At 41.0% G+C, this 26561-nt stretch overlaps 1 protein-coding gene across 5 annotated transcripts in view; it reads right to left on the bottom strand.

Moving 5' to 3' along the window:
* Positions 1 to 1551: 1551 nt before the first annotated feature.
* CDC42SE2 (CDC42 small effector 2) overlaps positions 1552 to 26561 on the bottom strand; it is a 184044-nt gene continuing 159034 nt past the window's right edge. For all 5 annotated transcript variants that reach the window (XM_053302848.1, XM_053302845.1, XM_053302846.1 and 2 more), the window contains 3 exons: positions 11800 to 11901; positions 4977 to 5093; positions 1552 to 3870 (listed from right to left, as the gene is read on the bottom strand). In XM_053302848.1, the coding sequence (XP_053158823.1) occupies positions 4995 to 5093; positions 11800 to 11901 (201 nt within the window). In that variant the 3' untranslated portion in view covers positions 1552 to 3870; positions 4977 to 4994. The remainder of the gene's footprint in view (positions 3871 to 4976; positions 5094 to 11799; positions 11902 to 26561) is intronic.

The raw sequence follows: 26561 nt of genomic DNA, 5'->3' as shown, positions 1-26561 counted from the left end.
AGTGGGGAGCAGTTTATAAAAGCTTATAATGCACGCACACACACACATGCACGCACACAAACACACAGACAGAGTGGTGGGGGAGGGAGCAAGCTAGGTTGAGAATATGTATCCTACTTCAATCTAAAACACATCTACAGTATATTATTAATTCTCCAAGACGGGCCATGCGTGGGGACGTGGTAGACAGGAGGCGATTGGCTGACAGAGTTTGCAAGCAGAAGCGCCTGATTGGGCAGTGGAGATTCCATATGCAGATAGGGAGGAGGAACCTGTGGCACTGTTGTGATTGGGCAGTGGGGATTCCCTATGCAGATAAGGAGAAGGAGCCTGTGATGGTTACAGTCATTTGGAATGCAACTGTTACTCATCGGAAGATGTTCTTGATTGTAGAGGAGAGGAATCTCTATATATAAAAGGATAGCAGGTAGGGGTTGCAAAAAGATGGGTCCTGAGGGAGGAAAGAGCCCCTTCAGGAGAAAGAGGATGCTGTTGTGTGAATTAAATGAGGAAACAAGAAGAACAAAATCTGTAAATTCAGGGAGGGAGGAAGAGAGAGAGAAAACATGAAGGGAGGGGGAAGAAAGAGTGGGGAAGAGCGAGCAGAGGAGAAAGAAAGAGAAAAAGAAGGGAGGGGAAAGAGAGACAGAAGGAAGGGCAAGGGATGGGCCCAAGCCTGTCAGCAGCCTGAGGGGAATAAGCGGCCATGGCAGCACTAGCAGCAAGGAAGGGCCCAGTCAACCACTGCTGCTGTTTGGGGCTACTGAGGCCATTGTCAGAGGGAGGCAGGCAGGCAGGCAAGGGATGGGCCCAGGCCTGTCAGCAACCTGAGGGGAACGAGCAGCTATGATGGTGGCAACAGCAAGGAATGGCCAGGTCAACCACTGCTGCTGCTCCTGGGGGCGAGAGCGCTGTGGGGGGGGCCCGAGCGGGCGAGAGCGCTGCGGGGGGGCCCGAGCGGGCGAGAGCGCTGCGGGGGGGCCCGAGCGGGCGAGAGCGCTGCGGGGGGATGCCACAGGCTCAGTGCACAACTGCACAGATGCTTTGTGCGGTGTCAGCTAGTTTAAATATATTACATAAGAATGTGTGAATCTTGCCAAGTAACCAATACTCATCTTTTAAAAGTAAAACATACTACTTGACTTTCTGAAATGTTTATTCTGTTCGGAGTAATAAGGGGGGGCCATCAGGTCAATGATCACATAGGATTTCTTGTAAGTTCACTTTCTGTGACTGAAAGGTGCCTTTGGTTTTGTCTAACAAGCAGTTGATACTAAAATCTCGGTAGGCAAAATGGAAGACAGATCCTAGAGAATGTTGTTCTGTCTCTCAAGCTAAGGCAGAAAACAGGAAACTGGTTGTTCTCTTCCTCCATTTTTTTGCCATTAATCTGACACTAACAATCCAATGTAATGACAGGAAATCATGTATTTTCAAAGATATGCAGATATGGTGGTTCTCTGGACCAGCAGATTTTTCCAAAGAAATGTATAGTGCAATTTCTATAAAGAAATATCTTTATATCTATAAAGAAATAGATCAACTAGCAACTGAAAGAAAACATTTATTGAATCAAAAGTCAATACTCTCCTTTTAATATCTACAAGACAACATTGAATTTACATTATTTAAGAATGAACACAATGTACAAAAAAAGTATGTTTGTTATAAAAATATGTCTCTCTTCTCTGGCGACTGAACTGAAGACTTTTTTGGGGGATAAAAAATGCTCCCTAAAATTTATTCTCAGTCAGTGAGGATGAAATTGAAAATAATTTTGAAACCCTAGAACATATTGAAGATCAGTTTGAGACCTTAAACATGTGAAAACCTGTCCATAATGACCACCATGTTGCCTATGTACTTATGCATCCTAGACTATCAAAGGTAGTTTGAGCAACGTGCATTTGAACCTCCATCAGTGAAAATATTTGACTGTAGCTCCAAACCTAATATTTTTCAATCAGGGGCACATTGCAGCTTTCTCCCCGCCCCCTCTTATGCCCTCAGAAAGTCAAAGGGCACAATGCACCAGGAATGTCTCACGAAATCAGCTCACAGAAATGGTTAGGAGTGGAGCAATAATTTGTGCAGATGTCCTCCACCATTGCTTCTACTCATTGCAGAGATGATAACACGAAATCCCCAGTGGACTGTACCCAGCAGTGCTTTCGGACAAAAAATGTTATTACATTACCATTTGAAATAAGTTAAGGTCATTTTGATTAGTACCAGGGATTTTTAATTTTATTTTAAAATGTACAGGGATTACCCCTCCCTATGGTATCTGCCCCTTATAAATCAAGAATGGAAGTGGGAAAAATACCAATGGGCATTAACTGCAAAGCAATCCCCATTAGCTCAATGAGGCCTCCAGGAGGTTCCTGCATGATCTCTGTTCAAATGAATGGAGTTTGTGCAACAAGTTGCTTCTGTGTGTTTTTGTCGAGAACTTATCCAGTTAAGATTCAGTTATGTCACTTGCCAGTAAAGATGTTTAAAATGTTGCATGAGGAGGCTTCTAAATGAGACTTTGAAAAGTATGTTGCTAGAGTTCATGACTTCTGTTTCTTGTGACCATGGGCAGGGTGGGGTGGGGTGGGGAGACCAAAAAGAAAGAAAAAGAAAAAATACACTTACAGAAATATTTCAAAAACAGTGCAATATTAAACACAATTTTCACACTTTGTGAAAGAGGAACATGCTTTGGAACCTGAGCAAAAGGCTTCTTGACCAGTATAGCAAAAAGCCACCCTGTATGTTGTTTTCGCTGGCATCAGTTTCTGCCAGGTTACTATGTTGCTCCTAGCAACTTACATGGCCCCTAAATATTTAGTACGTGGAAACTGCCAACTACTTAGAGAGGTCAACTAAATTCCAGCTATAATATTGCAGGCAGTTCAACATGCTGCTACTGGAAATGCCAGTATGGCCTAAAATTAAGCTTGAAACGAAACAAAAACAAAAAACAAAAAGCAGCCAACATAACAATGCCCCTTTAACCAGACAAAAGCGCCACCACAACATTTAGTATGTACGTTACTACACTGGCTTACAATCTTGAGGTCAGCTCTTTCAAAATAAATATACTGAACATTTACAACAAAATGCCTTATGAATGCAAGCTCTCTCTTTATTATTTCAAACCCAGTTTGATCAAAACCTAAGACCATATTTTCAAAGCAGCTAAAAGTTACAAGTCCTCTTTTTCCAAAGAGATTGGCATGATCTGGTGCCATTGCAAAACTTTTTAATCAGCAATAGTATCATCCATCTGCAAGAACAAGCATTTTTTACTTTTATTTTTGGCACCACACAGGCCACCATACCAAGCGAACTCACAAAGCATGCAGTCATATACTCTGCTGATCTGACTGTGTGAAATGATCATTGTGCTTGCAGGTCCCAGACCTTTACAAATTAAAAAAAAATAGAGCTATATTAACAATGACAGGTTCAATGTATTAATTGGAACTTGCTTGCTTCTAGTTTACAGAGAAGAAAACAAACATTTTAAAAAACAGACACATGAGAATGACATAAAATAGGCCTTGCAGAGGAAGTAAAAACAAACAAACCCAACACCAAAATATGTTTAGATTGTTTAAAATGTTGTTTGAAAATGTTGCGAGCAAAAAAGAAAAAACCCTTAAACAATACTATGTCCACAGATGTTTTGGTAGCAGTGAGATGTATGCATGCCACTGGAAAGGCACAACAAAACCAGTCTGATAAATGTCATCCTCACAGCAGAACAGGAATGTTTCACCGGCGTATTCACAAGGGGTGGATGATGAGCCATCACTTCTCTCAGTCACCAAGGCATAAAGAGAGGGACACAGGAAAGGAGGTTCAGAAATGCACAAGGACCTTTGAAGGACATAACAATGAAAAAGTTAAATACACAAACAACAGACAGCATTCAGATTAATATTAATAACTGAAGGCATTCTACTCTCAAGGACGTATTTTGGGGACATGGGGCTGTGAGGGGAAGGAGGGAACTGGCAAACATCACGCCTCCCCTTGTACAAGCGGAACATCTTTCATTCACAGACTTCTTAGTCTGGATGTCACACAATATGTTCAGAATGAAGGCAGATATACAGGTTACAAGAAACACAGGGTTGTAACTGAATATTTTACATTGTTTATATTTCTGTTTTAACTGTTATGGTTTTAATGGTTTTGTTTTAATTGTAAACCACCCTGAGCCATTTTGGAAGGGCGATATAAAAATCGAATAAATAAAGAAATAAAGGCAACCTCATGCTCTGACATAATTATGATTTGTGTTTTCTCAGCCCACTAGCAGCAGCCAATAGTGTGGAGTGGGCACAGGAAATTGCATAGGATATGGTTATATGATAAAAACCACTTTTATTGTCTGAATAAACACATTTAAACCCTATTTGTGCAACTGTGTAAAGCTTAATGGTAGCTTTTCCCTCTGGTTTTGATACTTTTGAAGAATGCATGTGCAAGTACCCCCAAAGATAACATGATAAAAGCACTAAATGCATAAAAGTAACTTGTGATGGATAAGAACAGCCCTGCTGGATCAGGCCCAAGGCCCATCTAGTCCAGTGTCCTGTTTTGCACAGTGGCCCACCAGATGACTGTGTAAGATCAATTTAACAAAGTCTTAAAAAAAAAAAAAACTGATACTGGAAATACTTGATCTTATCAAACACTGCATCATACAAAATACACATTTATCTCTTGTATTCTTCTCCTGTCCCAGCAGAGAGCTTTGAGATAACAACTATAAAGACTTTTCTATTTAAGCTATTACTAGAGGATTGTTGTACAGTGCTATCCAATACTTCTGATCAGGGAGAAACAGAGAATAGAAAAATAGGGCAGGGGTTCCCAACCTTAGGTTTCTGGACTACAATTCCCATCATCCCCAGCCACAATGACCTTTGGGAGCTTCTGAAACAGGGCATCATGACTTCAAACCTTATAATACTCACTGGAAAGAAGTCCCACAGTTATCCTGCCTTTGTATCTACAAGCTGCATTTGAACATTTGCAGACATGCCTCCTCCATAGCCTCCTTTGGACTGCATTTGGTTCTGAATTGAGCTCACCTAGACAAATGGAAACAAGGCAGAAAAACAACGTACACAGTGAGTCATGAGCTTTAGGGCAGGACCATTGCTAGAATGTATATTTATGGGCACTTTTAAACATCTGACACAGACAAGCCACTCTATGAATAACGCCTGTGCAGATGCAGATGATTATTCCTCCTCTTCTTTCAAGAAAGTCTCTATGAAGGAGTCTTGATCAGTCTCGACATTAATCTCATATTTTTACTAGGGATGTGCACAAAACCGGTTTGCCCGGTTCGGTTCGAATTCAAACCAGGTTCGAACCAGGAGGGGGTGGCTTGGTTTTGGTTTTGCTCGAACCTCCCCCTGGTTCGGTTCGAACTGGTTCAAACCGGTTCAGACACCCAAGAATTGGTAGTATGGTAGCTGGCACCCTGGGGTACCTGCCACCCAAACCCCAAAGCAATCAGACACTCGTACGATATTTTATGAATTTTTGAAAATTATTTATATTTTTTTCTCATCCTTACCCATAAAATGGTAAGGTGTGCGGCCGTGCTGCCCGTGTCTTTTTGGGCTGTTCTGGGCATGCGCGGAGCGCATGCCCAGATCGGCCCAAAAAGATACGGCCGCCCAGAGACGGGCGACCATGTTGGCCATGCAAGTGAAAAGTGCCCCAAATGTTTCCCGCCGCGGCGATTAAAGGCCTAAATGGCCCAAAATATTGCCTCCGCGGCTTGCCTGTCCCCCCCCCATGAATAAGGGAATGGCCATTTCCTGCCGCGGCGACTAAATATTGCCTCCGCGGCTTCCCCGCCCGCCCACCCACCCAGCTCCCCAAATCCTCCTTCCCCGCTCCCCCCCATGAAAATGGCTCTGCGGCCGCAGCCGCCAATCGCCCGCCCACCCAGCTGCCCGAGACCTCCTTACCCGCAGGGCGAAGTAAAAGCAAATTAGTCGGGCGGAGAGAGGAACTCGCAAGCAGAGCTCCCCTCTCAGCAAAGCCACTGCTCAGACTGCCGCTTGCCAAGAGAGGAGCTCTGCTTCCGAGTTCCTCTCTCCTTTGTAAAATGAGTATTCGGCCAGCTGGGAGAGCGGTCGTCGTCGGCAATATTCAGGGCCATTTGAAGTGAAGGGAACAGGGAGGGAGAAATCTGTCAGTTGGGAGGGTGGGAGGACGGTTGGCGTCAAATGCAACAAATGAACCTGGACTGAATATGTAAATATGTAAGGACTAGTAGGATATAATGGGACTCCAACCAGCCCATTATTCCTTATTGTGGAGCACCCATGGGTGCCAACAACCATGCAAACCCCGAAGCAATCAGACACCCCTATGATTTTTTATGAATATTTTTAATATTTTTAATTATTTTTCTCATAGGGTATAATAGGACCCGAACCAGCCCATATCCCCTATTGTGGAGCACCTAGGGGCACAAAAGTGGGGTAGGTGGTAGACAACCAGGGGTGCCTACTATCCACAAAGTTCCAAGGCAATCGGACACTCCTCTGATTATTGGTGAATTTTGAAATTACTTTGGAATTCCTCATATATACTCTATAAGAAAAATAATTGAAAATATTTCAAATATTCATAAAAAATCGTAGTACTGTCCGATTGCTTCAGGGCTTGGGTGGTTGTTGGCACCCATGGCTGCTCCACAAAAAGGTATAATGGCCTGGTTCGAGTCCCATTATACCCTATGAGAGAGAAAAAATAATAATTTTCAAAAAATAATAAAAAATCATACGAGTGTCCGATTGCTTTGGGGTTTGGGTGGCAGGTACCCCTGGGTGCCAGCTACCATCCTACCAATTTGTGGATGTCTGAACCGGTTCAAACCGGTTCGAATTGAACCACCCCCTGGTTCGGTTCAAATTCGAACCTGCAGCTCGAACCTGATGGCTGGTTCGGTTTGAATTCAAACCTTCGAACCACCCTGATTCGAATTTGAACTGGTTCTCACATCCCTAATTTTTACTGCTCCAAAATAATCTCCCAAGGCCCAATACATCAGTTCACACATCAATGCCTCAATGTTCATTCACCTGTCTCCACAGAGGAGTATTTTGAGGTAATGCCCAGTGATACAAACAGTTTTGTCTGAGGAGTCTGATTTATGATTGCTATTTCACATAAGCAAGTCATCATTTGATGTTGCGGTCATTACCATGTGAACATGCAAGTGTGAACTCAAGCTAGATTTGTACTATACAGATGCAACGAAACTGCTTTGTGTTACATGCATGAGCGGTACTGAGCCTTGAGGCTGCAGTCCACTCCCCATTATCATTTGCACCAGGGGAGGAGATTAAATGCTGGAATAAACCACTGTTTCCTGTTATGCCTGAACTTTGGAAGCTGTGTTTTATTCAGATTATTATTATTATTATTTTGATTAATAATTAATAAGATGCAGAGGCACTCTTACCCCTGGACTTTGGGGCCAAAGTCCAGAGCCTCCACAGCCACTGGGGGCCCCCAAATCCTCTTTAGTTTGTCTCAGGTAGTGTGGTCATCTGGCCAAGCATGATGATGCTTAATTTGCAAGGGAGGGAGGGGGCCTCCAAAGGCCTTTAGGTGCATGCTCCAAAATACCTAGGTGCACCCTGTTCAAATGGCATTAGCTCACAAACCAAGATCAAACTGTGATTTCAGATCCTGGTTTGTCAACTAGCCACAGCTAGAATAAACCAAGCTGGGACACATCAGGAAACCGCCATTTGTTCTAAATTGAAATGGAAGCTTTTAATATCCTTCCCTTCTGTGCAAAGGAGGGAAAGGGGCTGAGGGGCTAGTGAGCAAACCAGAGACACAGGTTTCCTTATGCACAGTGGCCAATTAATATGGCTTCAAGACAGAGAAGATTTTTTTGTGCTGAGAAGCAGCAAATAATACTTCACTGTGAAAGAGATCAGGATGGTGTTTTATGGCATTATGCATTTCAGTATAGGTCTAAAAATGGCTTTGTAAAATTACGTTAGTAGATAAGACAGCATGTGAATGGAATTGGCTCCCTGAACAGATATTGAAGACTCTGGATTCAAAATAAATCATTTTGGTAATGGGTAATGTGGTGAAGAGATTTTCTTTCCCCTTTGGCTGATCTAGTTCCTTCTCTCAACAGGAGATTTATTTAAGTGGAATTTTAACATATCAATTCTGTAGGATTTACTGAAAGTACTTCTAGGATGAAATAAGTATATAAGAGACAAAAGGTTTAGCAACTTTTATCTATCAAGGAAGGCCCAGCACAGCACATTTCTCACTTGGGCTCACACACCAAATTGAATCAAATTGAATCAAAATATCAATTTCCCTTGTAGCAGTAGGGAGGACAATTGTGATATTAAGAAACTGGGGAAAAAGCTCCCCCTGAATGCAACAAAAATGCAAAATAGCTGGAGAAATTTTGTTGCTGTGTTATGACAAAAAGGGAAAAAATACTCACAAATAAAAATTAGATTATACAGGTCCATTATTCAGAACTTACAGTTACAAATTAACATGTTATTTTCTATAAAAGGGGGATTTTAAAAATCCTGTATATTTCTATTTTTAATTCAAATGTGCACTTTAGTCATTAAACATGCAGCAAAGAGATGTAAGCTTCCTGATGCCAAAGCATATGCTTGTAAAGTCATCCTTGTGTTATTCATGCATATCAATCACTTTATATATAAGAGATAAATTGGTCTGAAGAAAGAAAAGAGCTTTTTCAGATGTATAAGCTCTAAGCATGTGTGCATTCAGAAAATTTGGATTCAATCTGATCTGAATTTGACAATAAATGATTTGGATTCTATGGGCTCTGACAATATCAGATATTTATTTATTTTAAGTTTTTTTTTACACCGCCCAAAACTTACATCTCTGGGCAGTTTACAACAAAATAAAAACATTAAAACATTAGTTAAACACACACAAAAAAGAAATTTAAAATATGATGATTTAAAATTGTTAAAACAATATTCTAAAACAGCATTAAAAACAATCAAAACAGTATCAGTTAAAAGCCTGGGTGAAAAGGTGATATGATTCAGAATCCGAATCCAGACTTGAATTTGGATTTCCCCCATAGTAGGAAATAGGGCACATAATTTTATTTTTTTTTAAACACCACTTGGGTTGGTCCTAGAGCCTTGAGACTTGCCACAGCTGTGGAGATCATGGTCAGGGCCCCCTGTAGCGAATTTGAAGAGAAAGAGAATTGGTCAATCCCCTGATTTTTGGTGAACCCTTGAGTTTTTAAAAAACGGCTAAACATGATGAAATGTGGCTTGTTTCAAGTCAAAATTTTACAAAAACTTCTGAAACTCAGGATCCCCCTTGGACCATAATTCAACCAGCATGTGGAGGAATCTGCCCTTTACTTTCTTGAAAGGAACAAAAACATCCTCCTCCCCCTTTATATTTCTTGAATGGAATACATTTATGGAATCTGGCACACATGAAATTGGCAGGACTGTGTATCCCGCCCTCACCACCCTACCCACCCGCCCAAAGCTATGGGTTAATCTCCTGATTTTTGGTGATTTAAAAAAAAAATTCTTTTAAAATGGCTAAACAGTGAAATTTACAAACACACACTTTACAAACACTTCTGAAACTGAAGATGCTCCTTGGACCATCATTCTACCCCCTTGTGGAGAAAAAAGGACATTCCTTTGATTTTATATTAATTTGTTTCTTCCCCATTGCTGGAGCAGGCAGACCTTTTAAAAGGGATTAAAAGGACTTCACACCTTTTAATCTGTTAATGGCTAAAAAGAAAATTAAGAAATTCATTCTAACCACAAAAACAGAAACATTCAAAGTACTTTCATTTTTACTGTGTACTTCTGCAATGGGGAAGACAAAAAAATAATATAAAATCAAAGGTATGTCCCTGTTCCTCTACATGGGGGTGGAGTAATGGTCTCATGGAGGGCTTCAGATCCAGAATTTCTTGTAAAATTCTGGCTTGAAACAAGCCAATTTAAGGCTTTTTTCTAATTTTAGTTTTTGCCCTCCCAAATCAGAGGAGTTAACCATAGCCTTGAAAAACAACACTGAGTCCTGCCAACTTAATGTGTGCCAGATTTCATAGCTGTATGACCATCCATTCCAGAAATATAAAAGAGGGGTAAAAGAGGCATGCTCTTACCCCTTTTCATGAAAGCAAAGGGCAGATTCCTCCACATACTGGTGGAATGATGGCCCAAGTGGTATCTTCAGTTTCAGTTGCTTTCGGAAAGTTCTGGCTTGAAACAAGCCAGTTTTCACCATTTTTAGCCACTTTTAACAGAGATTTCAAGAATTCAACAGAAATCAGGGGATTGACCAAGTCTTCAGATTCACTACAGAGGCCCTGTCCTCCTTCCCCACTTATGCGGCGTTTCAAGGATGATAACTAAGCAAAGAGGCACCTTTTAAAAGTGGTGATTCTCTTTATTTAGCAGGGGGAGAGTAACTGGCCCTATCTGTCCCCAGCACAGTATCCTGCCAGTGGCTGTTGCTGGTGTCTATTTTATGTTTCTTTTTTAGGTTGTGAGTCTCTTGCGAGAGTTTGCGAGCAGAAGCCCATTGGTGATTGGGCTGTGGAAATTCCATATGCAGATAGGGAGGAGGACTCAATGAGAACAGAAGCACCATGGTGATTGGGCAGTGGGGATTCCATATGCAGATGGGGGGAGGAACCTGTGGTGGTTAATGTCAGTTGGAATGCAACTGTTATTGGTCGGAAGATGTTCTTGATTGTAGAGAAATTTATATCTATACCTATATCTAGATAGATAGATAGATATAGACAGAGGGGAAGAGCGAGTGGAGGAACGATAAAGAGAAGGGAGGGGAAGAGAGAAATAAGGAAGGGGAGGGATGGGCCCGAGCCTGTCAGCGGACTAAGGGGAATAAGCGGCCATGGCAGCGTCTATTGGCAGCAAGGAAGGGCCCAGTCAACCGCTGCTGTTTGAGGCTACCAAGGCCATTGGTGGAGGCAGGCAGGCAGGCAAGGTTGGCATTGCACAACTAGGGTGCCACCCCTGAAAAGGCCCTCTCCCAGATCACTGCCAGGTGTCTAGATTTTGAAGATAGGATCAACTGGAGGAGGACCTCAGGCAAGTTCATATATGAGAAAAGAGCTTTAACACCCACAAACTTGAATTGTATCCAGAAACGTGCTGTCCACCAATGAAGCTTCCTGAAAATCCAACGTAAGAGTCAGATATTTAGCGTTTTAAACACATAAGTGTGTGTGTATTCATATAAGTTTATTTTATACGCACACACACATGTTCTGAGGAAGATCTCTTGCCTAGAAACATGCTGGGTCTTCATAAACTGATTTGTTTGCATTTTGAGGTTTCTTTTTCTCCTTATCTGTATTAGTGTCTCCCTCCCTCCCTTTTAAAAAAGAAAATTAAAAATACAATAAAAATAAAATAGGCTTGTTCTTCAGTTAGAGTCACAGAATTACACAGCCAAAAGCCATCATAGAAAGCATCTTACATAACCTAATTCTGGCTTCATCACGATAAAGTTCTTGATTATCTGTGTCACCAGTAAATAAAATCATTTCAGTTCAGAATGTTAGTTATTCTGCATCTGTGTCATTTAAAAAAGGTGGTAAATATTTGTCATTTGCTTCTTACCTTTGTATACACTGGGTGATAAATCTAAACTGTTTATGCTTCATATAATAGAACTCTTGAAGGATATAGTCTAAAATGCTGCATGATTCCTAGTGAAGACACTTACCGAATTCATTCCACTGAAGAGGTCTCCTGAACCTACATGAGCTGTGTGAACAAAGTTTGTTGGCTCACCAATCATACTTCGATCGATCCGCCGCCGTCTTTTCTGAAAGGGGTGAAAAGAGACATTAGTTTCACCCAAAGGGAAACAAAGCTTTAACAGGCAATGTGGATCAGGTGTGAAATGCAACTGGAACGTTACTTTTAAGCATTTTAAAGAAAGTTAATTGTACTTGTAGTTCAAAAGCCAAATTCTTTGTAAAAAGCACTATCCCTGGTTAACCAATGGTCACCATCCAGACTAGGTTTGTTATGACTAAGTTGCGTTGAGATTAATGGGACTAAAGTTGCTCATGATTACCTAATCTCATTCATTTCAATGGTGCCGAGTCATCTAATCTGAATGTTACCAGCAATGTTCCCACTAAGGTGTGCACATGTGCATGTGCTCACAAGTTTTTTTTAATGTCTGCTCAGTTAATTTTAGATCCCAGCCCAGGTTGAATCAGGAAGGCCCCAATCTGAATGCACATGTGCATACACTGCCTTGATACTGCCGCCCAGAACAAAACTCATTCCGCACAGGGATGAAAAAAATTAGAGGGGTCACTGTTTACCAGTGGTTTTTTTCCCCTATGGTTTTTAATATATACTGTATAAACATTTTCCCCTCAAGGGCAAGATAAAAGATTATAGTTAAAGAGAACACACAATCACATATACATCTAAACACAGAAAATACTGCATGAAGAGAGAACCTTCGGTGAGGGGGGCATTAGAATATTGTCAAACGAATTATGGCTGCAGTTTGAGAAACAAAGAGGCGGGCAGAAAAATCATACTAACCGTCCTGAATTAGAAATATATTCATTTGAATGTTGGAGGTACACACTTGCTTGGGGGTGGGGGTCAACATAATTCTAAAATGGGGACTTGCTCGCTGTTATATTGGTATTCAAAGCTGGGTTTCTAGTCTGACTAATTTGTTGAGTTAATTTGTTCATAATCATACATTTTCAAATCTTCTCCATCCATTTATTTTTGGTGGGCTGTCAAGCTGTTTATTGCAGCCTAGCAATACAAATCTTGGCAGCTGTATAAAGGTGTTGCAGCAGTGGTTTATGAAGGCAGCCAAGATGATTTTATTCCCCCGCAAAAAGAAAAACACCCCAAAAGTAGATACATTTAAAAAAATCAGGTTGTAATGTATACATTCATTAAGAAGTCAGCCACTAAATTTCAAATGCTGTATAACATTCCCTCTAAATATTTTTTTTTTAAAAAGCTATTGTGATGTCAATGTCAGATTTATCAGTTTGTATATTACATGTTTGTATGTTCTGAGGACCCAGGTCCACTCATGGTGGTCCCATTCCTCAGGTCTGGTTTGGATCACTGACTACATAGGAACATAGGAAACTGCCATATACTGAGTCAGACCATTGGTCTATCTAGCTCAGTATTGTCTTCACAGACTGGCAGTGGCTTCACCAAGGTTGCAGGCAGCAATCTCTCTCAGCCCTATCTTGGAGAAGCCAGGGAGGGAACTTGGAACCTTCTGCTCTTCCCAGAACGGCTTCATCCCCTGAGGGGAATATCTTGCAGAGACTTGATATGTGAGCACTGCAAGATATTCCCCTCAGTGGATTTCTCCTTGGACCATAGCCTGTAATTTTAAAAATATTTTAATGGATATAAGTGTGACTAAAAGATGTGTAGGCAAGATAGGTGTAAGCAGTGGCACATTTAGAAGCAGCCAGTTTTATCTGTGTCCATAATCTAGGAATTGGTGTTTTCTTGCCAGCTCCCTCTTTTCTTCAGCAACCATCCCTTTTACTAACGTATTTATTTATCAATTTATCATATTTTTATAATGCCTGATACGTATATCTCTAGGTGGTGAGCCTAGAGATATACTTGCCAGGAGGAGGAGCGAAAAGAAGTCCTCTTATTACAAGTCACTTACTATAATTCACAACTTTTTAACAAATCATAAATCGTATGTTTGTTAAACACAATTTGGAAAAAGCTGTTATGTATGTCTTTAAATTTACTTTCACTATATTTTTATATTTGCCATAATGTCCTAATTACTACATGTGTGGTTATCACATGTATATTAATTAATGTAATGAACATATTCATTTATTTGATTTATATACCGCCCTTCCAAAAATGGCTCAGAGTGATTTACAAATGTTAACAGCTTGTACTGTCCATGGCTACAAGCGAGAACAGCATATGAAACCTTAAGCTCTTATGGGGCTTGGGGGGTGGGATGGGGTTTGCTGTTTCATTTTACTAAAATGGAGCCAAGCACAGCTTATGCCATTCCTAACAACGGATAAAACCAAACAGCCTAATGTTGTGGATAGAAGCTGCCCTACTGATTTAACACACAGCCGGGAGCTAGAGAGTGGACTTCAACTAAAGAAACATGCCAAAATGAAATCAAATATTAGACAATATGCCCTAAGAGTGGACATGACCCCACTCACTGCTAGCCTTATAAAAGATTCCTCCACCACATATTTTAAAGGGAACAACATCCTCCTACTCATGGTATGTGACGAGATGGTAAGACCACCTAGAGTTTTGGGTGGGAGTTTATGCGTCTCCTCAGCAGGACTTCTGCTGTTCAAACACTGTCCCAGTTGAGTCACTGCAAATCAAAGTTGCAGCTGAGAACACATCATGGGCCACAGCCCATAAAAGCAAGATATGTTTGGAATGAACTCAAGCCCACAACAGACATGCCCTTCTTGTGGACCCCCTACTTTTTCTGGAAAGCACACCATGATTGCTGAACTCTTTTACACAAATGTTAAGCATTTAAAATCTATGAAAAAACTGCTGGCACAATAACACATGTACTTGGATGCAGACCCATTGATTTCAATGAAATAGGGTGCTTAAGGTTACAATCTAATCCTATCACCTACTTTAGCTACTGCAATGGAATATTGTTTTTTTTAATAAAAAAATTACTATTAATGGAAGGAAGGTGAAGGAAAAATGGCTTATTAAGCATTTGCTAGGATGGCCTCAAGCCACCTAATGGCACAGTGGGGAAATAACTTGCCTACAGAACAAGAGGTTGCTGGTTTGAATCCCTGCTGGTATGTTTCCCAGACTATGGGAAACACCTATATCAGGCAACAATGATATAGGAAGATGCTGAAAGGCATCATCTCATTCTGCGTGGGAGATGGCAATGGTAACTCCTCCTGTATTCTACCAAAGAAAACCACATTGCTCTGTGATCGCCAGGAGTAGACACCAACTTGAAGGCACAACTTTACTTTAGGATGGCCTCATCTCGGGGATGTGGTGATCTTGTGGGAGACTGAGATGAGACCATGGTGCATGGGCACCTGGGCTCTTGCAGGATTTGCTGCAGCTGCTGGAAATTATTTAAAGCCCTGGCAGATGATAAGCAGGGCAGTTGCCATAGGACTGTAAAGCCTGAGGATGCAAGGTCTCTGGCCAGGACTAGGCAAAGCCCAGAAGAAGGTTGCAAGGTGAACCAGCAGAGCAATTGGAAGGAATGGTGCTGGAACCTCCCAATTTCCCCAGGGGAAAATCCCACCCAGAGTTCTGAGGCCATATTAGTAGCAGCCACTGCCCCAGGGAACATGAGGCTGGATCCACAATGAGTAAAGCCAACAGCAGAGCAAAGCAACGCTGGCATTAATTCAACAATACATTATGTTTTCTAAAGTATTTTCTACTTTCACACCATCAAGAATATACTTGGTCTACAACATAAGTTAGTTTACTGTAAGGTTTTCAGTACAAAGGAGTTGTAAAGGATTTGCGATTACCAATCAGCCATGCCTATATTCTAATAGCACTTTTGGCATCTTGTGGACAGAATAAAGCAGCTGTTTGGCAACCTATTTATGGCAGCCTAAGGTCTCTGCCACTGGCACACACACAGGCAGCTTCCAGAGGGACCACATCCAGAATGCAACTCTTTCCTTCTAGGGTCCCTGTCTGAAAAAGGACCAATTCCGCCTTTTGTCAGCACTACACGATTTGGGACATGGATACCTCAAAGATAATATATTAACTCTCATATAGTCTACGCAGGCTTTGAGATCAGTCTCACAGGCCGTGCTCTCTGACCTGGCACTATGTCAGACTTAGCTGGCTGTGACTAAGGGCAGGCCTTCTTTACAGGGGCACATACTTGTGCAAAGCCTCCTCCCCACATGAAGGATTGCCAGGCCCTCTCCTGGGCAAGCTTTAATAGATCTGTGAAATATTTCCTTTTTGCCAGCTTTCAGGGAGCAGCATTAGTGACTCTTATTTTATTCAATGGTTGCTGTTTTTTTTGCTGGCTTTTATATCTTTGTCATTCTTATTATTTTAAATGCTTTTACAGTTTTACCAGCTGCTCTGTGAATCAGTATGGAATGGAAAGAGATTTTAACACACATTCTTAAAAAACCCCAAAATTGAAAAAGCAAACCAAACCACACAAGCTTTCTATGTGAAATTTTTTGTTTAATAAACAATGCAATTCATCCACATTTCTGACTTGTTCAATGTCTCCACACATTCAAAAGTCCACCTCTTGAAACAGCACACTCTAGGTACCATGGCAACTGAGGTACTAGTTTAAGTCGTTCCTGTTTTAAAGCTGCTAAGCACAAACTTTGCACCCACACAAAGTACTATTAGTATTATGTATAGGATACTGTATCTACATTTTTGAAATGTATATTTGTATCCTTTTTCTTTCCCAGGCCTATTCCTTTTCTGTCAGGGCCGCTTCATACAAGACAAATTTCCTACGTGCCTGCTCACACCTATGGGCAACTGCACATGCCACACATGGACACCATCACATTTCCTACCTACAACCTATATCCATGGAGGAAATTTACCCAATGTGTTCACTGTGACTGCCTACCTGAAAAAGCTGTAGAGAAAACTCACTGATAAATCTGTTACTAATTCATACCTTCAATTAAAAACAGCTGATTTTATATTCCATTATACGTCAACATGGCAAAACTGGGTAAACACACCTCATCCTGTTAAAGCTAAATCTTTTTTCTTCCCTTGAAAATCTAGCAAGATAAATAGTTCTGAGAGACTGAAAAGCTTTTTTCTAACATTTTAGTCACTAATTATTCCAATTATAGGTATGGTTCAATTATAGATGTATGCATCTTTCAAAGGATTATGATTGGAGACTGGATTATATTTCCAAATAGTGGTATCTAAGCTTTCACATCAGCTTGACATGAACTGTACCCAACTGTCGTTACTTGCACACAAAGACAGGTTTTGTGAATTCTCTCTCTGCATTGCAGCTATTTCAACAATTGTTAGTAGGCAATCCATTACCCTAACATTTTCAATTATTTTCCAAAATTTAGTTCAGTTCCTCAGCAGCAAAAGGTATATGAGTTTCAACAATATGACCACTACCAAATACATTGACCAATACAGTAACAGTAGGAGCACATTAGCAGAAGCAACTAGAAAACAATGTTCTCGTATATTTACTACACAGGAGTGAAGAACATCCAGACCAAGTACTATGCGTCTGATCTCAGTATTGATACTTTAGTATTATATGAAGACAAAGACAAATATTTATATACTGCTTTTCAACAAAAGGTCCCAAAGCAGTTTACACACACACACGGCTCCCTGTCCCCAAAAGGCTCACAGTCTAAAAAATATGCATAAGATAGACATCAGCAACAGCCACTGGAATGATGCTCTGCTGGGGATGGATAGGGTCAGTTGCTCTCCCTCCATTAAATAAAGAGAATCACCACTACTGCTAATTTACCTTGACTTTTTCCCCTTCCAAAGTTACAATATAATATGAACTTCCATCAATTTGGCTTAATTTGTGGATCAGAACAGGCTAAATGTAACACATGCTTCTGTGGAACCTGCAGCAATCTCTCTTCTCCTTTCCACATTACACTTAGGTTAAGTTGCACCACAGACTTGCTAGGGAAGCCCAAGACCTGTAATTCTGGGAGTTGGGAACCTTTAATAGAATTCACACCATCCTATAACTACACTTCCCCAGACATTTTTTTGTGGCGGCGGGAGGAGCTTTATCAGTTAAATTTATACACTTGTTATAAATTGGTAGCACAGATGTGCTCAAAGTAGGTTTTTACATTCCATTACTCGGTTTGAGAAGACACCAAGCTTAACAAACATTTGAAATACACTGTCTGCTGCTGTCCCTGACATTTAGAGTCACCTAGGTGTTCTGTTTGATTGAGATTCCCCCCCCCCCAACAAAAAGGGTTAAGCATTTTCAGAGAAATCCTCCATTTCAGCAGCTATCAACAATGGGGTCATAAGCTCCCAATCTATGTATTTCACTTGCACAGAATCATGAGTTGTGTCTCCAGCATTTATTAGCTACATTTTAATAGCACCTTTCTGCCTTGACAAGGCACCGAAGCGGTTTACAATATTGGCGGTATTGGGCTAGCTGGACTATTGGCTTGACTCAGTCAATGGTAGCTCCGTATGTCCTACAGCAGTTTTCCTTAACCTTGGGCCCCCAGATGTTGTTGGACTGCAACTTCCATCATCCCCAGACATGGCCTTTGGGGCTGAGGATGATGGGAGTTGCACAGTCCAACAACATCTGGGGGCCCAAGGTTAAGAAACCCTGTCCTACAGTCCCCAACAAAATGCTGATGCAAAAATACACCATACTCCATTTTATAAATACTATTTCCCAACTGGATGGGGAAAGCAAAACTACCAACAATCATTTCTACTAAGTAAAACAATGGAGCTCTTTACTGGGAGCACAAATGACTTTACTGGGAATACTGAGGCTAACAACATATATGGAAATACAAATGTATGTTGGTTCCTGCAATCATTGTTCCCTCTAACATGGATTCCCAGACATTGCTGACTACAACTCCCAGCATCCCCAGCTACAATGGCCTTTGCTTGGGGATTATGGGAGTTGTAGTCAATAACATCTGGGAATCTCTGTTAGAAGGAACACTGCCTGCAATAGATTTAGCCCTGAATCAATTTATAAGCCTAAAGCTCCGCCTCACACTTCCATGTTATTCAGCAACGTTTGGGGCCTAGTTCTTATTAAAAGAATGGAATACACAAACTTACAACAAGTAGCACACTATACTTCACTGCCTAGAATCTTTGGAGGAGACAATATATAAGAAAAATTTATACACACACACACACACACACACACTGAATAGATTCCTCCAACATACATGTTTATTAAAATATTTATACATTGCTTTCCGAATTAAAACAAAGTTCACAAAACAAACAGAATAAGAAAATGGTTTACTGCCCTAAAAAAAATCCTGTTCTAAAGAGAACAACCACAATATGTAAGGTTAATCAGGATAGTTGCTCTTCTTTTGCAAAATATGAGAGCCACCACTTTAAAAAAGGTGCATCTTTGCATAGTTAGCAGAGAAAAGAGCCGGGTCAGATGATATTTTGAGAATGATGGTCCACTCACCCATCAAGTGTAAGAGCCTTGCTTCCACCAGCACTGCACAGCAACACTGGAATGATACATCTGAAGTTGGCTTACATGTGGTCAACTTCCAGAAGATACCCATGCAAATGAGCTCTACGTGCAATGGATTTTACATGCATAAGCTGACTTCAGAACTTGTCATCTCAGACAGCAAATGCAGGGAAGGTAGACATATCTTTGCTTGGCTCCACCCAATCGGATGAATCTTCCTAAAATGTTGTCCAACCTGGCCCACTATATCTCTAATAAATGCCTGTTAAATTATGTCAAAGAAACCTCAGTAAACTAAAGTAAATTTAGCAGGTCATGAGTTGATTGTTTTTTCACAGCTACTAGAAAGAAGACTGAGCAAGTAAACAAGTCTGAGGTTAAGCAAAATACAGATTCAGGAACATTTCTAAATATGTGTGGAATACAAGTAGGAAGAAATTTACAGAGTGGGCATTTCTGCTTTATAATTATATAGATTATGGCCAATACAGTGTGCAGCGAACATACAACACACCACATTAAGAAAGCAACACAGCAATGAAGACAGGACTTGCATATCTGAGTCTCTGGTATGCCATAATAAAGGGCCTCAACATACGTCAAAGGAAGGTAAAGGTAAAGTTGTGCAGTTGAGTCGGTGTCAACTCCTGGAGACCACAGAGCCATGTGGTTTTGTTTGGTAGAATACAGGAGGGTAGCAGAAAGAATTTAAAGGAGTTTGTCATCTACACACTCTTCTAACCATGCTCCCATTTCTACAATGATATAAAACTTGTTTCACAATTTCAGTAAACCTGCAGCTTAGTCCCTAGATTTATACATGATGAATAGTTCCACAGGTTTCCACAGATCTATTTTGACTATGCTAATTAAACTTCTTTTTGGAACAAAAGGACTAGAAATGTACTAATATTTTAACTGAAATGCTAACATTTCCAGAATTGACAGTATCTAAATTCCCAAGGGGTGTGCACTCCGATATAACCCTTTCTATTATTTTAAAAAACATTTTAATCTTAAAAGCTTATAAGCAGATATATAACTTTTTTGATTGTGGGCTTTTGGGACATGGAACCATCTTATTTTGTTTTTTTTAATGTAAACTGCTTGGTGAACTTTTTGTTCAAGAGATGTATATATAAATATTAATAAATGATGTAAAATAACCCATAATGCCCAACTCCACACCCAACCTAAGCCCTGTTCAGACCTGGAAGGAAAGGGGATGCTGCACTACTGTGCACTGTTCCCTGAGTGCCCTACCCTGGCACTGATGCACCAAGAAGCAGCACCTTCTCTGTGATTTCTGCCGCTTGCAGCCTTTGTCTGAAGAGGCAAATGCTGTGATTGTGAGAGTGGCTGCTTCTGTGATCAAAAGGCTGGAGTGGACCAGCCTTATGATCATGGAACTATCTGTCCTCACACTTACAGCATTTGCTTCTTCAGACATAGGCTGTAAGCTGGGGACAAGAGGGAGCATGAGGAAGGTGATGCTCCTTGGTACAGCAGCACTGGTGTGGGACTCGCTGGGGCACTCTGGGGACCATGTACATGAGTATAGTGCCCCCCTTCCCCCCATATCTGAGCAGGGCTCTATAGATACAAGAAAATGGCAAAAAATGAATGGGCTAACAAGAAGCAGCTATAAGTATTAAGAAATGGAAACAGAAGGAGAGGAGAAGGCCAAGGTTCAGCAGTGGAGGAGACCATATATGATGTGAATGACCATGTGTTACATTACTGCACAAAGAACTATAGGCACTTTGGCCATATGGAAGTGAAGGTTTTGCACGCACACCAAGCATGTCACTGACCCAATTGTCTTGGGAGATTTGTCTTGGTAGCTCTTGCTAGCCTTTAAAAACCAATCTTTTATATAAGCCAGTTTCCCTATATTCTTTTTTTTAAAAGCATCTATCTAGCCTTTTCCAAAGAGACCTTTCTCTACCTACCTCTGTTCAACAGATCCTGATTTTGTACCAAGTTAATCACCATGTTTTGGAAGCAAAAACCTCACACACTGATGCTGCACTGCTGGGTCAGGAAGTTCCTTTCTTTTTAGCTAGCTCAGCACACCATCACCTTAGTGATCTTTCAAAGTAAAGTATGCAGCCTCTAAACTGTTTACACAGTATGCCATTATATTATGGTGGTGTTACTCATCGCATGACAAAACTGGCAATTTCAAGTCATGCTTCTGAAATAAACAGCAACATTTGTCAGAAGATTCCTGAAAATCGTTCTTTCAAGAAATATGTTGAAATTAGATTAGATGGCCTGGCAAGGAGAAAACACCCTTCTATTCTAAATCTTTGCATAAACTTCCCTAAAATTACTCAATAAATACCACTCCATAATATATGCATACATGTATTTTATGTATGATTAAAAACAGACATTAATAACTTTGTGAATCAAAATATCAATACAATGTTTAACACTGTGTCTCATTTCTGTGAATACAAAATACGAAGTTACTATTAACATTATAAATTCTTGTAAAATCTTCAAATGGTTTTCAGTATGTTTCCTTTTGTTTGTTTACTTGCTTTCACCTACAATATGTAATTTATTTAATTTAAAAAGTTGTACCCCACATTTTCTAGAATTCCAAGCTGTCTTACACAATAATTAAGAGAAAATACTTCCCCCATAATTATCAATGTAATTATCAATCTCTCTCTCTCTCTCTCTCTCTCTCTCTCTCTCTCTCTCTCTCTCTCTCTCTCGCTCTAAACCCTAAAACTGCAATCAAAACAACATCCTAGGAAAACAGCATTAACAGAAGTCTGCCAGAAAATGCACTTGGCTATCAGCAGAAGGGGCAAGACAGATCAGCAGAGGAAGGGGGACAACCCAGAGACTGCTCTATCCTGTATGGCCACCAGATGGATACTTGATAGCAGAAAGACTTGCGGGAGGCCCTTCCTGCAAACTATGGACAGATTCATGTATGAGGAGATGGTCCTTCAGGTACCCTAGACCAAGCCATTTAGGAGATATCTATTATAAGGGAGTTCTCATTTAAAGTCTCTTACCTAATGTAACATACACAATCCCAATAACCTAGAATTAGTGGCATACTTGCATGAATGACACTATATGAGTTTGTTTAGTTATAGGGAACTAATATAGATGGGTATTTGTTTAGTTATAGTTACACAAAGAAAGTATGATGCAAATTCAGGATTAGGACCAGTGTGGTATAGTGGTTAGAGTGCTGGACTAGGACCGGGAGACCAGAGTTCAAATCCCCATTCAGCCAAATACTTGCTGGGTGACTCTGGGCCAGTCACTTCTGTCTCAGCCTAACCGACTTCACAGGGTTCTTATGAGGAGAAACTTAAGTATGTCGTACACCGCTCTGGGCTCCTTGGAGGAAGAGCGGGATATAAAATGTAAAATTAAAATAACTAACTAACTAACTAACTAACTATGTTAAGCCTGAGATCACAGGAGATTCAACATTTATCTTTTTCTTATTTTTAAGAAGTCCAATGCAAATATATTGATTAAATTCTGATTGTTAAGTTTCCTGTAAAGGATATGTCACTATCTTAGACAGACAGATAGGAAAGATAATCTGATAAATGAAATAGATATGTGGTGGTTGTGGGAACTCAGAGTTTTCTATACATCCATCAAACTGCAGATCTAATTATGCCAACAATAGAAAGTGATGTGTAAACTCGAGGGAAGCCTGTTTCACAATTCTCTGGTAGGCTGCAGATTTCAGCGAAGATTTTTTTCTCTGTGCAAATTGTTTTCCGCCTTCTCAATTGGTTGTGACATTTATTTGGTTGAATAGGAAGGGTTTCAGGTTGTAACTACTGACACACATCCTGTCTCGGAGCTGTAATGTTTCATCATGTCGGCTGACCTCCCTACAAATATTTCCTGTGTTAGTTTCAAGAGGCTCAGCAAATGAAAACAGGCATTTTTTCCTTGTTGCTATTCATTGTTCTTTATGAGCAGCTATATCAGAGAAATATTTATGTTAAGGCTATCTATCGATCTATCTATCTATTTATTTAAAAACACAGTTTTCAAACAGCAGGGATGCAGTGAGTTTTTTCTAGCTGCAATCACTTTTCGGCTCATTCATTTCTTACTTGGCCTCCAAGATTCTACCTGGAATGATATCAGTAGAAAGCCTCAGGCAGTGTTCCCTCTCATTTTTTTCATGCGTGTGCAGAATGAGTTTCGTTCTGGATGGCAGGATCAAGGCAGTGTGTGCACATGTGCATTCAGAGTAGGGCCTTCCTGATTCAACCTAAGTGGGATCTAAAATTAAGTGAGCGGACATTAAAAAAACTTGTGAGCACAAGCACACTGGCCTCAGACTTCTCTACTAAGATCTCTCTCACAAGATAAAGGAGATTCAGGTTCAGATAAACACAGGACCTCCCAATACAACCACTGCCTTCCACTTGCAGTGAGGGGAGTGAATGAGAAATCCACTCCTGATATCATCCTAAGTGAAGGCCCAGCACCACATGAACTGGCCTCCATCCAGTCAGCTCCACGAGATATAGTATCCTTATTACACACAGAGCATAGAAAACCTATTCCATGTGCCTGGGCAAGCTTTTTAATTTCTCTACTACAGTTAACAACATCCCCTGTTATCTAACAAGCATCTCTTCTCATGGGCAAGGGGATCCAAAACATAGTTATCCATACTCAAAGAGATGATTATTATTCTTTGAAAAAGGACTAAAGTACCTACATAGCCTTTAGGTTCTTCACACATTATTTTAACTATGTTGAGGAGCATCACAAAGGACCATCACAAGCACAGTCACTAAAGAAAAATCAGGAGAGCTAACAAATGCCTGACAAGTACCTAACTGAATTTCCAACATCCAGAAGCTACCCAGTATAATTGTATTTTATGTATTACCGTATTTTATGGAGTATAAGACGCACTTTTTTCCTTGAAAAATATCCCCCCAAATTCAGGTGTGTCTTATACTCCGATTGGCCGGGGAGAAGTTGAAAGTTTAGCACTTGTCGGGAAAGAGAGGGGGAGAAGGAGGAGGAGGAGGAGGAAGGGTTCGGAAGGATTGGGGTGGGGGGTTCCATTAAGGGCGAGGGAGGGTTTACTTACCCCTCCTGTGCTTTCCCCACTCTGGTGCCATATTTCCTTTACAAATCGGGTGGCAGGATACCTCCCTGCCGCCCCTTTCTCCTTGTTCTGTTCAAATCGGGCGGCAGGATACTTCCCTGCCGCCCCCTTCCCTGCTGGGCTGCTTTTAGAAATCGGGCAGCAGGATACCTCCCTGCCGCCCCTTTCCAGGCTTGGCTTCAAAAGGCTTTAAGAAGCTTTTTGCAGCCAAGCCTGGAAAGGGGTGGCACAAGCCCGCGCAGGCGAGCGCCAGCCCGCAGGAGCTGCCGGAGGCACAAGGTGAAGGAGGTCCCGGATGAGCAACAACTAGCAGCAGCTGCTGTGGGTCACCAACGTGGGCTCACTGCTGCTGGCAGGAGGGAAAGGACAGAGCGGGGCTCAGTGGGAGGGCTTGGAGGGGAGATGGAGGTGAGAGGAGAATGAAAGCTCGAAAACTCAAAAACTGGATGAAAATTTAAGGTGCGTCTTATAGTCTGTAGCATCTTATAGTCCGTAAAATACAGTACCATAAGCTTTTAAAGAGCCCCGGACTTGACAACCCATAGAAATAATCATTTTCAAGTGACTAGGCAAAATAGTGTTGTGAAACTGGAAGAGGGTTTGGGAATCTGTTTGCTTTCATCTATTTAATAAATATATTTCTGAAAGACCTGAAAATGTTGTTGTTCTTATGGATACATAATCATAGCACCTGCAGATGAGAGAGATATACTGGCAGACTTGGTCTAACTTGCAGAAACACTGAATTCACAAAAATCTGAGGTGATGGGAGGGACTAAGGGCGTAATCCACCCATCCCCTGCCAAATAGTCCCTGTATAAATCAATAGAGCAGAATGTTCATGGATGCAGAGGGCAGTTGACAGACAACCAGATGGGTGGAGCTAATGAAACTCAGAGGCAAGGAGCAGGGAATGGAGGGCTTGGGGGACAAAAAAAAAAAAGACTGGGAAATTTCCCAGCTTGAAGAATATTATCTCAAGACAGTCACAACCCCTCTTACTTCTGAGGGGGAAAGGTGCCTTAAACATTCATCATGCTCAGACACAGCCTCAGGTAACATATGTACACCAGAGATATACTGCAGCATTTTGCTGTGGGACCATACGTGTTATCTATTTAGTAAACAAGTTGTTTACTACCTTTCTGCATAGAACTCAAGCCAGTGCACAACAAAAAATAAGATAAAATATACAAAAATACAAGAAAAAAATTATCAAAGCAAGAATAATGAAATAAGACCAAAGCACAGAAGAGACTCTCCATCCCCACTAAGCTCACAAAAGCCACAAACCAAGTCGTAAGTTCAGCAAAAAATGGTGATCTTTACAATTTCTTGTACAAATTCTTTTCAAGGAAAAATGGAACGAGTTAACTGGATGCCACAGGGCAGGGAGTTCAAAAGCCTAGATGTGGCAAGAGAAGAGGCCCCATTTGCTAAAATATTTTAAGGAACTTAACAACCTTCCAGAAGACCACCTGCTAACTTGGCAAAGAGGCACCTTTTAACGTGGTGATTCTCTTTATTTAGCAGGGAGAGAGTAACTGGCCCTATCCACCCCCAGCACAGTACCTCCAGTGACTGTTGCTGGTGTCTATCTCATGTTTCTTTTTAGATTGTCAGCCCTTTGGTGACAGGGATCCATCCATTGTATTGATTTGTTATTTCTCTGTATAAATCGCCATGATCCATTTTTTAGAAGGACGGTATAAAAATTGAATGAATGAATGAATAATCATTCTGCTGGCACTACCAAGAGGGGAATCAGTGGGTGGATATGCTATCCCATATCCTACAAATGTACTCTGTGCATTCACTAGAGAACTTAAGTCCTGGGGTAGAAGGGAGGGAAAATCCGTGATTGGCTCCTTGAGCAGGATGCCAGCTGAGACACTGGCTTGGTCCAATATTCAAAGTTTTCCCTATGGTTCTTCCTCACTTCAAGAAAAAACAGATCAACTTTGCAGAACATACTCAACCTCACCAGTGCACCCCTAAGGAAGGCATTTACCATTTTACCTTTTCAAACCATGCTTTCATCATATCTTTCACAAAGTTCCTGTGGAACTGCATATCTGCTCCTGTGGCCAGGGGCAAGTGGAAGACATTAAACATTAGGGAT

Source organism: Hemicordylus capensis, chromosome 2 (assembly GCF_027244095.1).
Source record: "Hemicordylus capensis ecotype Gifberg chromosome 2, rHemCap1.1.pri, whole genome shotgun sequence".
Lineage (NCBI taxonomy): Eukaryota > Metazoa > Chordata > Lepidosauria > Squamata > Cordylidae > Hemicordylus > Hemicordylus capensis.
Note: the sequence above shows the minus strand (reverse complement) of the source record. Positions and strands in the feature narration are given on the sequence as shown.